Source organism: Nelumbo lutea, chromosome 6, assembly GCF_056320005.1.
Source record: "Nelumbo lutea isolate HS-2025 chromosome 6, American lotus-T2T, whole genome shotgun sequence".
Taxonomy (NCBI): Eukaryota; Viridiplantae; Streptophyta; class Magnoliopsida; order Proteales; family Nelumbonaceae; genus Nelumbo; species Nelumbo lutea.
Genome location: NC_142689.1, coordinates 17,022,248 through 17,036,520, shown reverse-complemented (window position 1 = coordinate 17,036,520; position 14,273 = coordinate 17,022,248). Strand labels below are relative to the sequence as shown.

At 37.8% G+C, this 14,273-nt stretch overlaps 1 protein-coding gene across 6 annotated transcripts; it reads right to left on the bottom strand.

The window, feature by feature from the left end:
• Positions 1–474: 474 nt before the first annotated feature.
• LOC148847630 (uncharacterized) lies at positions 475–12,092 on the bottom strand. 6 transcript variants are annotated; one of them, XM_088948075.1, is made up of 7 exons: positions 11,839–12,092; positions 11,666–11,728; positions 7,227–7,689; positions 3,695–3,759; positions 1,790–3,539; positions 1,496–1,700; positions 475–1,011 (listed from the first exon to the last, which is right to left on the bottom strand). In XM_088948075.1, the coding sequence occupies exons 3-7, from the start codon at positions 7,615–7,617 to the stop codon at positions 753–755; spliced, it is 2,670 nt and encodes an 889-aa protein (XP_088804201.1). In that variant the 5' UTR covers positions 7,618–7,689; positions 11,666–11,728; positions 11,839–12,092; the 3' UTR covers positions 475–752. The 6 variants fall into 6 exon arrangements, with proteins under 6 accessions (XP_088804201.1, XP_088804206.1, XP_088804202.1 ...); XM_088948080.1 differs by having other exon boundaries at positions 1,790–3,056; XM_088948076.1 differs by having other exon boundaries at positions 7,227–7,674; positions 11,839–11,976.
• Between the last annotated feature and the right edge of the window lie 2,181 nt (positions 12,093–14,273).

Genomic DNA, 14,273 nt, shown 5'->3' with positions numbered 1-14,273 from the left:
ATACTATGAGCATATAGGACCAACCATGGAATTTTTAAATCTGTTTCAAATTTAAAATTTGCCTATCATTAATTGCTATTTTCTCATTAACCCCTACGAACTCTAAATGGTTTAGTGCTAAATTTACTTGGAGATGAGTCGATCTCTAAAACTTAAAATGGAGCTTTTAGAATTCAAAGGTGCATTTAGATGTTTAACCGAACAACCGCTAGCTTTAGAAATGCAGCAAGTTTTAGAGTTCAGAGTTCGCGGTTGCTAAAACTTATTTTTTTCGAAATCAGTTCAGAGGAGCCGATTTAAGGCTCCAGCTGCCCTCTGAACCAGTGGCTGACCCGATACAACCCTGTAGGGGCATATCGGGAAGCCACCGACATGATACATATCAGCCGATACATCCGGCTGCCTTAATGCTCTCGATGCATTTTGGAGAGAAATTTCATAACTTCAATTTTGAATTTTTTACATCATTTCTCATTTATGCTAACAAGGGGGAAGGAGACACTCTTCATTAAGAAGTTACAAGTTCCTATTATCTTATACATCTCTATCATGTTTCAGTCTTTCTCAAAAGTTATTCACCATATCACCTATGCCTTCGACTGCAAAATCACATAAAATCCTATGATATTTACACAAAAAAGCAAAACAAAATTATGCTTACAAACACTATAACAACAGATTTTGTGAACATATAAATGCTGCTAATTTTACAACTACATAGATTTGGTACAATGAACCAGATAACCAAGAATTTACACATCAAGACTTCCATCATTGCCTTTGGTATCATCACTGCCTCTGTCATCTAAACTATCATCATAATCATTAACATTCCTTAACTTTGCACTTGCATTAAGTGAATCACTGGGTACTGCCACATCCATCCAACCAAGATCCTCCCCCTCGAGGACTCCAGGATTGTCAACCCAATCTCCTGCATCAATACCCATCCCCTCCAAGCATATGGGATCATAAGCTCCTCTTGCCATTGGTTTATTTAGTTTTGATTGCCTGGTCAAATTCAGAAACAGATCGTAAGTTCATAAGCTGTTAATCCACAAGGTATTACTTTCAAGGAAATAGACCGTCTCTTGCCACTGTTTCAAGGGTAGGATGGAAAATCATCCTCCCTGCCTCTCTCTATCAACTGCATGTTAGCATATGCAGCCATGCAGGGGTGTTGGTTCAATCTCGCTCTAATGAAAAAGAAAAGAAAATGATTCATATGCAAAATTTTAGAAAAAGAAAAATATGATCTATAAACAGTTCTGGCCCCCTTTTTTGCTTCTTGTTTCTCCAGTCCAAAAGAATATGGAAGATAGATGGTTGGGATCACCAAAAGCCTTATTGTGGACTAGGATATTTACTTTGCAGTTCTGTTGAATGACTGGTCCACAGGTATATACAAGGAAGATGCAGAGAGGGCAGCTTCTTTGCATACGATTAACCTGATGGATTTACTGTAGGAAAAAGGGAGGGGGAGAGAAAATGTTACCTCTCCTGAAGGCGCAGGTTATAGTGAACAAATATAAGGTCATTCAACCTCTCATGCTCCAACCGGTTTCTCTTCTTTGAATGGATACGCTCAAACATGCTCCAATTCCGCTCACATTGAGTCCCACTGCATGTTTGACTTGAAATTCTAATAGCAAAGCGTTGCAGATCTGGATAGTCTGCTGCATATAGGGACCACCATGTAGCTGTAGAGTAAGACAATAAGCATTAATTATCATACAAACATGCAATAAGAGTGAACAATTTGGAAGATACTAGATAAAATGGTGCTGACCTGGGGCCAAGGATTCACGACCCCTTACTGCCACAGGTCGACTGAAATCCCCAACAGCATCCTCATAGAAAGTAATGTGTCTCGTAATCATTTCTTGTGCAGTTAGGTTAGGTTCTAAAGTCTCGATGCAATCAAGTAGGCCCTTTTGGATCACTTTATTGGTGGAGAAGCTAGGGTTATAAAATATAGATGGATTAAGATAGTATGCAGCTGCATGAAGAGGACTATGGAGTTCCTCTTCCCAGATTTGATCAATTATTTTCAGGTATGGATAGTATTCAGATTCTTTGTTGTTGAATGCCACAATAATGCCTTTCCTTGCCTTTTCCATTGCATCGTATATGTAACCCATGGAAGGCCTTTCTTCAGTATCAATGAGGTGCAAGACAGTAAGTAGGGGTTTAGTAACCTTCAAAATTTCAGCACAGATGGACCAGAATGAAGGATCCACAACAGTTTCCGCCACTTCAATCCCTGCCCTTTGCTTAGAGAAAGCCGATTGCATCCAACTGGTACTGGTAAACATTTCATGGAGAGGGTCTTTCAAAGACACAATGCTTTGCAGTGCTAAGAAGTTAGTTGCAAATCTTGTAATGGCAGGCCTAACAATATCTCTTCCACCAGTCTTTTTCCTCATTAAATTGAGGACCCATGCATGGTTATATATGAACTGACTTATTCTTTTTGCCCTTGCCAAAACTTCTTTTACCTGGTCCATTTTTCCAAATTCCTCAAGCATTAGATCAATACAGTGTGCTGCACAGGCACTCCAGAAAAATGTCTTGTATTTGTTCATCAATGCTTTTCCTGCAGCTTTATAATTTGGTGTAGTATCCGTAACAAAATGTACAATATTCTTGGGTCCCACGTCTTGAACAATGCTGTCAAATAGATCCAGAAGTGCCTCTGAAGATTTTGTAGTTTCTGTTGCATCAACAGATCTTAGGAACATGGTACCCTTGGGACAATAAGCAAAAAAATTTAGAACCGTACGATCAGTTCTATCTGTCCATCTGTCAACCAACACAGAGCACCCAGTCACTTCCCATGACCTTTTTAGTTCTTGGCATAGTTCTCCTGTCTCTTGGACAGTTTTGTTCAGCAGCTTACCTCTCAAAGAATGATAAGATGGCATTTTATATCCAGGGCCTACTGCAGCAATTGCATCTGCCATCAATTGGAAGTAGAATGAATTTGCTGCGCTGAATGGTATCCCAGCATCATACATGAATTTTGCAACGGCCATGTCTGCTTGGTCCATGCTTTCCTGTGAAGCAAAATTCAGGTGCATAAGAGGTTGAGCAGGTGCAGTAGTAGGAGTTAATTGCTTCTTGTGCCTTTTTCTTCTACCAGAAGTCCCCTCCTCACCCTCTTTTCCCCTTTTCCTGCCAATACTTCCTCGTGCAGAAGTTCCCTTAGGGCTCCTCTGGCCTTCATCATAATTTCCTTCCTCCCTATCATGAATATAGGAGATCAAGGGTGTCTTGATAGTTTGTGATTCTTTTTGCCTCTTTAGCTTTTCCAAGACCTTAAAACCTAAATGCTGCTGCATTTGAGCTTTAACGTCATCGGGAACTTTCTCACAGGGAGCTATATTTCCCCTTTCCCCGGCTAAATGTTGCTTCAGTCTAGAAATTCCACCCCCAAGGATAACCTTATGGCAATATCTGCATTTAATCTTTTGTCGATCCCCATTTACCATCATTCCATGGGCCCAGCCAAGATCAGTAGCTCTGGGAGGTGCCAATCCCTTAAATGAATTGAAAATTGAAAGAGAAAGTACAAAGTACATATGTGAGAAATAATAGAAATTATGCATATTAGAAGGATAACTATATAAGAGAAACAATTGAATGAAGTAAACACCGGATGATAATAATAAATGCACTTATGATATTTACGCACTTGGTCTTCCTTTACTGTAGAAAACGCATCAAAGAACTCCCGTGTCCCCACCATTTGTTGATGTTCTGATCAAGGACCAACAAACAAATAACAGAAAATCAGATGAAAAACAAACTTCGCAAAAATTTCCTGTTTTTGCAATTAGTTGAAGAACAAATTTCATTAATGATTTAAAATTCCTCTTTCTCAAATATACTATTTTAATGGAAGAAGATACTTCTTCATGGCGTAAAAGGAAAGTGAAAAATCATGTGGAAGGCAGTTAGGGCAGCAGTGGTATGGACTGTTTGGGATGAAAGGAACCGGAGGATCTTCAGCAAGAAAAGAAAATCCAAAGAAGAACTCATGGACAACATAGAAGTCAAAGTGGTACATTGGATAAAAACATTGGAGGCCATTCAAATATTTTTGGTGGATGATGTTGATGAAAGCTCTTTGGGCAATCTGGGCCCGGCAGGAATTGTGAATGTATTTAGAGCAATGTTTTAAAAGGTGTGGGAGGTGTACGCCTGGAGGTGCTCCCAAAACGCCCTGAGGCGTATGCTAGAGGCGCTGACACCTCTGAGGCGTACGCCTCTTGCGCTTTTTTCATGAGGCATGCTAGAGGTGTACGCCTTATGCTCTTCATGCACATCTTATATAAAAAGACAGAAAAAAAGAAAAAAAAAAGGAAAAGAAAGGGAAGGGAAAGAAAAAGAAAGAGAAGAAAAAAAGAGAAAAGGAAAGAAAATAAAAGGGAAGAAAAGACAAGGGGAAAGAAAGTGGTTTGCCCCATTCCCCTTCGGCTGGGAGCTCGCAAGACCCCCCCCCCTTTCAACTAATGTTATGCATCTTTCTTCTTCTTAATATAAAATATTTATTAAAAATAAAGGAAAAATGAGATCCCCCCTTCCTCTTCATCCTCCTCCTAAAGGAGGCATAAGCCTCCTTGTGTTCGCCTGTTCGGGAGGCTTACACCTCTTGCGTTCTGAATTACGCCTCACGCCTTTAGGTAGTGGAATGCCTCATGTCACGCCTCCGCATTTTAAACATTGATTTAGAGATTCTTTAGGTAAGGTTGTAGCCATGTACTCAGGACTGATGGATTTTGGGGATTCTTTGAGAGCTGAATTATTTGCACTGCTGCAAGGACTATGGATAATGGAGTAACTTTTTTCTGTATGATAAAGAAGCAACTTGGGCTTCAACAGGTGGAGGTGGAAGGGGACTCCAAGTTAGTTATATGATGGACAAGATCTAATACTCCAAGTGCTTGGGTGTACAGGCATACCCTAAAGGAAATAGGCTGCTTAGCTAAGGAGATAGGCACTACCTTAAAATGGGTTAGGAGGATTGCAGATAAGATGGCAGATTCATTAGCAAAGCAGGGGGGTTTATAGGCAACAATTGTTTTGGGCGAAGTTGTAATTGACCTACTCTGTATAAAACAAGGGCTTGTGTAAGTTCTTTCAACATTTGTTTGTACTGTTCATGATCAAATTTAATACAATAAAATTCCCTTTCCTGATCAAGAAAAAGTAAGTGATAAGTCATTTAGGTCACCATAATTACAACATACAACGCTTTCCATCCAAAAGTTGGCATTCAAACCAAAAGCAACTTACTGAGGTGCTGCAACCAACAACTTGCCAACTAATTGAAAAAACAAATGGGTTTTAGCCTAGTAAATAAAATCTCCAGTTGTGATACAGGAGGATATGCCTAATTGATGTGAATGAAAAAAGTATTACTTTTGTTGCTTCTAATATTTTCCATTAAACTTCATTTAACAAATGTGCAGTAATCAGATGCAAAACATACTGATCAAAAAAATAAATCCGATGCAAAACACCAAAAAGGTTCTGCCTCTATTCGCATTTGAAAGTGGGGCTAAAACTAAAGATGTCTAGAGGATGCAATATAAACTTTCTCTTCTCATCAATATAAGATTATGAAGGATAACCTCCACAACTTTAAAGAAACACATGCAACACATATACCTGCACATGTATCTGGCTCTTTTGAGATGTAGATGGGTATTCCAGTAGCCTTGGCGCATGAAAATTCTAAAAATAACTCTCTAGAGTTTCTAGAATTCCTTGAAACTCTAACAGGAAGACATATAAAAAGATAGTCTCAAGTTTAATGGGATTTAATTCAGTTTCACCATTGAATGATCAAGAACCTTTAGGTGTTTGCTTGACGTTAAACAAAAGTCATTCTTCAGTTTGACTCTACAAGCTGAACAAAGTCGGAGAGGGGATAACTACTGAAAATTTCAACAGACTAATACTAATACTAATTAACAAAACTTAAATGTTGTGTGTATATAACCAAATGAAAATTCTACTAATGGTGATAGAAAGGAAAGAGAGCCCAGCTGTTTGATAGTCTAACAAACAGGAATACAAAGTGTCAGGAATTATCCTTCCTGAACCTCTGGGGCTTGTATCCCCCTTAAAATCTCCTGTCTGTCTACTCCTTCCCTAGCCAGAGAATCTGATAAGGCATTAGCCAATCTGGTGGTAAAAAAATTATTTCTAATGTGATAGATGTTGACAATGATTAGTCCTTTGGATTGATAGAGTCATTAGTTCATATCAAATCCAATTTACCTTTTAAGCAGTTTCTGGATTGTCACAAAAACAACAAAATGGCTTTCCCTAAATCTACAAGTGGATGCCTTCAGAAGTTCAGATAAATAATTCAGCCCTGTCAAGGGAGTCTGCTTGTTTAATACCTCAACCATATACAGTTTCTTTTGACATGTTAAAGAATGCACAAACTAGTGATATTTTCTCTTTTCTTGCAGAGCATGGAAATGGGTAGCACCATATGGTTGGGATAAGGCTTTATTGAGTTGAGCATTGTGTACAAGAGATTCTTATACCACACATCTGAAACATTGTTGAGGGCCTACCTGGTTTGACATACGGGGGACCCGCTTGATCTTGCCCAATGTTTCAGGTGTGGTCTAAGATGCACTTGTAACTGGTACAAAAGAGAAAAGAACCCGACTGTTAGCATTCCTACAAAAAACATAATACATAAGCTATTTTTTGTATGATCATCTATGATTTGTAGTTCATAATAATTCTCATTAGCAAGAAAGAATATGCTAATCTAGCAGGCATTTAGGGCATTAGTGTTTCTCCCCTCAAGTATATTAAAAAGGGATGGTGAGAATATCAGAAAGTGCCTAGATCATCTAAAATAAGTTGACACAGTACACCAAGTGCAGTGCACTTGAGGTTATTTGATATTATATAGCTGAAAAAAATGGTATAGGCATTTAAATGAAAGACCTTTTGATAAAAAAGAACCAATATTATATTTACAACATAAATACATCTATTTTATTTTTCATTTTGATTACAATCTAAGCATAACTTCATTTCTGCTCAACATGTCAAGTGATCTTGTAACTTGTGTTATAAATTGTCCTCTTTATGAAGCTAATAGCTAAAAATTTAGTAATAAATGTTGCAGATGTAATAAGAGCTTTGTACAGAAATATATAAAATAATTATAAGAATAGAAGAAGGTGATTAACCATTAGTCATCTGTTGGTGGGATTCTTCTGCTTCATGCAGGGTACGCAGACTCTCCAGTCTAGCAGCTGCCATCTCTCGATCTGAATCATCTGACTCTGTGTCCTTATCCTCAGATGACGGCTCATCCAAATCTTCTCCATCTACTTTCTTTTGTTTCTTTTCTGTTGTTTTTCTCAATTTTACTGCAGCTAGGTGCTTTCTAATTAGATCTCTTACTTCTTTTGGCACTGCCTCACACCCCCTAATTTCCCCCTTTTTACTTGCTAAATGTTTTTTGAAGCGAGTAACACCTCCAATCATGGTCCTATGGCAATAGTTACATTGTACATGGTGCCTATGTCCTCCAACCATTTTTCCATGTTGCCATCCTATGTCTCTGGGGCGTGGCATTTTATTAAGCAAATTCCAGAACCCCCAATATGCAATTGTAATCCCAATTTATGCAAGCTGAAATCCACAATACTGCATACAATAAAAAGCAAAACATAAAGTGTGCAAAGAATAACACTTAAATGCATATAAAATGCAACATTATTTTAAGGCATAAATTGCATATTATTTCAAGAAGTAGACGAAGAAATAATTCTTCTCCTCTTAATTTTTCACATAATATAGTTAAAACATCTGTAAGTACAAATGGTTAAATCAGGGCACTTTCATTACCTTGTGTGGTAATAGAAAGAGTGGGTAACAAATAATATATATACAAAGCATAGACATTGCATTGCATATATCAAAATAAACCCAAAAAACATGTGCAGTAACAAGAATAAGCATACATAAATTACCAAAGAAAAATTATCAAAATAAAAAAGAAAACCAAAGCAAAAGAGCATAAGAAAAGAAAAACACATTACTAGATGATAAAACATTCACAACGCAAGGATATGAAAAATACATGAAATCTAGAGAAAAATAACTAAGGTAAGAGAAGAAAAATACATATAGAAAAGAATTAAACAGAAATCCAATTAGATACATGCACCATACAGACAAGCATGATGCCATACTTATTTGAGAGAAAAGGCAGAGTGGCAAGGTGTTGTATTTATGAAATGGATCAATAGAAGAATGGATTTCTACTGTTGTCTTTAATTGGCCTTTTTCCAATTACCATTTTCTGCCTTTAGTTCAAAAATGGCAGAGAGGTAATTAAAGTTTCAACGTCAAAGTAAGTGTAAGAGAAGATGGGATGCTGCCAGTGTTGTTTGGGCTTTCCCATATGGATGATGCATCTGTGCAGGATTCTTGAGGGATTTTTGAGGGACACTTCTTAGAAACATTTTCCTTTCTTCTCCTAGTATAGTTGACATAAATGAACAGCTAGTGTACAATATGAGTGTCATATTTGCTAAAAAAGATTAATTAGGAACAAAGACAACATTCTAAACTCTTCTTTTGTAGATTTATAATGTTAGAAATTAAAAAAATATGAACTATTTTTCCTGTTGATGTGTATTACCAAATATGAAGTCCTTTTTTGTAGGTTCCATATTACCAAAGGTTGATAAGAGGCAAATGAAATTAATTCCTTCCTCTAGGAAGAAATTTAATTTGGTAAAATGGGACAAAGTACGTAGGTTGAAGTGGGACGGGTTGGCAATAAGAAGGATTAAGGAAATGAATAAAGCCTTGTTAGGAAAATGACTTTGGAGGTTTGGGATTAAGATAAATGTGTTGTGGAGGGTGGTGGTGTGCAAGTACAGGGTGGCTAGATTTGAGTGGGATTCTAATGAGGTTTCAGCCTCATATGGGGTTAGTGTTTGGAAAGGGATATTCTAGGCAGCATATGCAAGATAGACACAACTTTTACTTAGGAAAGTAAGTAGGGCACAATTTTGGGGAGATGAAAACTTATGTCCTAGACTTTACAGGCTAAACACTAAAGACATCATAGTTAATGTTTTGTAAAGCAATGGGATCAGGTGGTTTGTGTGTCTGATTTTCAGGAGGCAATACTGGACAGAAATGGGAAGAATTTATTATGATGGTCTCTAGGTTGGAAGCTTCGAACATTGATCTGATGAGGTTGATATTGGATGGTGGAAAGGAAAGTTTACAGTGAAGTCCTATTAAGAAGCCATTGTGAGGAACCAAGAAGTGAAATCAGATCAGATGGCAATTTGGGGTAACCTCATCCCACCTAGAGTTGAGGCATTTGCATGGCTTGTCACACTTGACAGCATTTTAACTTATGATTATTTGAAGGCTAGAGATTTTCAGTTGCCATTGTGATGTATATAGTTAAGGAGGAGGATGCCAAGTACTTCTTCATCAATGGATAGAAATAATTTGGGGTTTTCTTCTTTGACATCTTCAACGTGCAAATATTTTATTCCAGGTAGCCAGAAGAAATCTTCCCATCTTGGCTGAGGATAACAGGTAACAAGAAATCAAAAATTATTTGTAGTGTAATACCTTTGGCACTTATTGTTTTCTTTTGTTTGTTTTCTGCTTCTTGGTAAAACTCTTCATCTATCTGGATGCAACCTTTTCCTTTTCAATAAAATTTCTCTCTTGTTATTAAAAAATGCAATTACTTCCTCTAGATCTGTATGGACCTTCCAATGGCTCTCATGATGAGCCTAAAAATTCAAGTGAGCCTGATTCAATTCCATGGGCCTAAAAGTATTCCCTAGTAAGCCCAGGCCCAATAAATTGCTGAGTTGATCCAAAGGCCTGCAATATGAGTCTACTCCAGCAAGCCTAAAGAGCTTGCCAACTCAGATGGACCCCACTGATCAAGAACAAAACTCAAGTGGACCAACACAATTTGCAAAGGATTAAATCATAACCGATCCTCTCAAGATTTTTTTTTGATCGGTAAACAATCTTCTCAAGATTCTCATAGTCAAATCTTTTCATGATTTGATTAGATACTCAAGATTTGATAAATATTTGGGGGGATTTAGAAGATTCATTTTCTAGCAAGTATTTCTTCTTTAGTTTCATTGTTTAAGAAAATAAATATATACATAGATCTCTATATAAACCCATGTAAACACTCTCTTAAGCATTGATTGAATGAATAAATGACGAGTTTTCCCTATTGAAATGTTTGGTGTTGATTCCCAACTTATGAAGGTGGTGATTTCTTCATCTCTAGGTGCTTACTCCTAAAGAAACCTAATAGTGCTGATTCCTTTGGGCTCTATCTTTATGATAATAACAGGTACTCTGTCTATTCACTGCACCCTACTTGCATATCTTTGTTTTTAATATCAAATTAAGTCTTCTAATATCATTTTAGTCTTATCCTTTTCTCCATTACAAACTAATCCCCCTAGTTCTCTTTAGCTCCCCTTTATTCTCTTAATATATTGTTCTTTCTTGTCTTCATTGCTTCTGCCCTAAGCTTATATAGCTCTCAGCTCAGACTAGCAGAGAGTCTAGAGACTTCCTCATTGTTTCAAATCCTATGACCTTGTCTCTTAACCGGCCCTTCCAAATTGTTCATCCATGGCCTAACTTGTAGGATACATTTCCTATCCTCTTTACACCTCTATTAGGCTATTAGACCTGTTTCCTTACTTCCCTCGTATTTATCAATTTTACAAACTGCCCCATATTTTATCTGTGCACTATTGATTGTTAAATTTAGGTTAAGTATAGAACTACCAAGATGAGGGCTTTGTGGCATAATTCTATCTTGATTAAGCCAGAGAAATGAGCTGATGTTTAGGGTGGGTCAGACATAAAGCCAGAGAAATTTAACGTTACCAGAATCCCAAATCCCCAACTTTAAATTATGAGCTCCTCCCTGAGGTGATGATTCAATGACCTAAAAACAAATTGTCCTTTTTATTACTTTATTTTCCATATCTTCCTTGCATTAACATTTCGGAATATGCTTACTGAAGTATTCTCTCCATTGTCCTAGCCATGATTCCCAGAAGCTTGTTAACCACATAGGTTCTTACACAAACATCCCATTTTTCTAGTTGGGCTTGTTAAATGCCCTCTTTGCAGTCCCCACATTTGGGCACTTCAATCAGGCCCTAAGCTCCCTATGTAAAACAAAGCCAGAGCGCTCTTGTTGCAATCCTTTCTAACAGACCTAAATCAAACCTCAACAAGCATTTTCACAACGGCAACAAAACTCAATAATTGAATTATCATTTTTTGACTTCATCAGAAACATTTTCTCAATTTCTCAAGCTTGGAGCTTCTCTGTCACTCAATGCCTAGTATACCAACAATCAGCTTACTGACAAAACGGGGAAGAGAAGAACATTTTTCAGCAGTCCTGTGAAGTGGCGAACCTCATTTACACTTAATTACCCATCTAAAAGAATGATGAGAACGATGCTTAAAAGGGAGAAAAAACAGAACTTGCTACCCATCCAAGAAAAGGGAAAAGCAGAGTCTCAGAAATTCTCCATAAAAACAACAAATACAAAACGTTGAAAAAGGGAGAAAAAAAAGAACTCGTAGTTACTCGTATAAGCTGCCTCCGACACACAATGACGGACAAGCCGAAAGACAGACCGCAACACTGAACCTGAGATCCATCAAACACGGTATCAACACAGAACACAAAATCAAGATGAGATAAACGGCAAAGCCTCGCTCAGATTCATCCGGTTTCACGGTTTGAACTTAAAACAGTACCTTTCGATCGAAATGTAGGTATCGGAGTAATCGGCGACAGAAGCCGTCGTTTATCGTCTCGGCCGTTGTTTGTGAAGAACGGGGTGGAGTATCGGAAAAAAGAGGAAACGATAGAAACCCTAAAAGTCGTGATGTACCGTTTCTTGATTTATCGTTTTTTTTTTCTCTCTCTCTCTCGTTTCCCTTATCTGACCGAGAGCCCAAATGCTCAATAGTGTGTGATTTGTCACTTGCGCCGTATCGTTTCGTATCTCGGGCTAGTCAACATCGCGTAACGTCATTTTGTTACATAAATTTTCCGGGAAGAGCAATGCCAAGGGTACGACATTTTTTTTTTCTTTGGACTTTAGAAATGCATCGTAAACCACGTATCTGAAATACTGTCTCGGTTGGAGTGGGTCCCGCACGTTTTTTCTTACAAAATATTCGAGATTTGTGGTATACGCAAATGAAGGGATTTGAAAAAGACGGCACGATTACTTTCAAGACTCAAGACAATTGGGCTGCTTCAGGATTTTGATTACTTCAGTTTTCTTTGGCTCCCACGCCGTATGAAGATTTCCTTGTAACTACCGATTACATTAGTCCACATCAACGGTTGTCCTACGTTAGTGAAGACTTTTATGTTTAGGGCCAAGCCCAACCCAGCCCAGTCCAACCCAAAGTTCTATACATGGGCTCACGTTTGAGCCCACCCAAGTTGTATGAGCAGCTAATTAGCTGTTCTAGCAATATTGAATTATCCACAAGGACGTGAGGCGAGATAACATGCTACTACAATCTACAATAGTGCTTTTAATGCATGATAAAAAAGGTTTTTTATGCATATTTAGGGTCCGTTTGGTTTAGGGTTGGAATCAGAATCGAAATCTTTGAGGGGTAGAATCAGAATGACCTATCCCATAGTCTGTTTGATTTAGAGAGGAATGAAAGTGGGAATTGGAATCAGCAGGAATGAGATTTCATTCGCAAAGCAGAAATGGGGAAAAAAGGGGAAATGCTATTCCAAAAGAAATGGGAATGGGATTCCGATTCCGTCCAACCAAACAGTTGGGATGAGAATAGCCATTCGGATGCCAATTCCAGACCCCTATTCCTAAAAACAAAACAGGGCCTTAGTACATTTACCTTTCATTTGGGTTACATAATTCAATTTAGAAATGAAAGATGTATAAATGCCATTACCTAATACATACATACATACATACATACAATGAATTAGGTTATGTGGTAAATCCTTACCGATCCAGACTGATCCTAACCTGATAGGGTCATTAGGTTTTGGGTTGGGTTTAGATTTAGATGAATCCATGCTGAGGCCCATTCACATTGCAGCATTGAAATATATGTATATATAGGCTTGGTTCAGTATAGGTGTAGTATATATGGGACAAGTTGGATTGGGTCAGGTTGATGATGCTTTGGATTGGATTTGGATTGAACAAAAAAAAGTACAGGCCAAACCCGACCTATTAACACCCCTGATTTTATATGTATATGTTTTGTGCAAAGTTGAGTTGGCTAGGCTTAGGATGCATAATGCTTCAACCTAAGTTTAACCCAAGTTATAAAGCTTGGGCCCAGCCCAAAGCCTGAGAATTCAAGCCCAATCCCTGAAAAAGCTTGAGGCTTCCTAATTTGTAGCCTTAAACGGTGGATAAGGGTGAGAGTTGAATACCCAATTTGAAGAGAAGAACTTATACCGCCTTAGACCCACCTAGCCTTCAAGTCAGGTTGCTTCAGATTTTAGCAAATCCTCGACCCAAGGGTGGGCCAAGAATTAGACCCACCCCCCTAACATCTTTAGAGTAAATTTCAAGAATTACATTTACAATTCATGTTCAAGGGAAAATGGTTTCCTTAAAAAAAAAAAAAAAAAAAAAAAAACTCAAACAAAGCCCTCTACGATGGGTAAAAGTTCCAAGTAGTTATAGGAACTCTTTTTGTCCAATAAAATAATCCCACGTAAGCAAATGCATCCACTTGGATAAAGATCCCAATACACAGAATATCTTATGGAGTTGGCAAAATAATGAGAGATCGATGGTCAATAATTAAAGGGGTTGTTGGGTGCCATGGTTGGCTAAAATCCTGTATGGTTGGCGGTCTTTATTATTTATAGTTGTAATGCCTCCATACAGAGAGAGAGAGAGAGAGAGAGAGAGAGAGAGAGAGAGGAATCACTCGCTGCTGCATCAAGTGGAGAAGATGATTGGGGGAGGGAGAAACACAAGCATTTCTTTAATTAAAGGATATTTTGGACTTTTCACCATGTCTGAAATGCATTTTAATGCATTCATTGCCTGGCCAGGGTCTTATTATTTCAAGTCTGAAAATAATTTTTATACCCAAATTTAAATACACTTTCAAACACCTCTGGCATAAGAAAAGCAACATTTTCAAACTTCAAGGTATGAAAAGTATTATCAAACGCC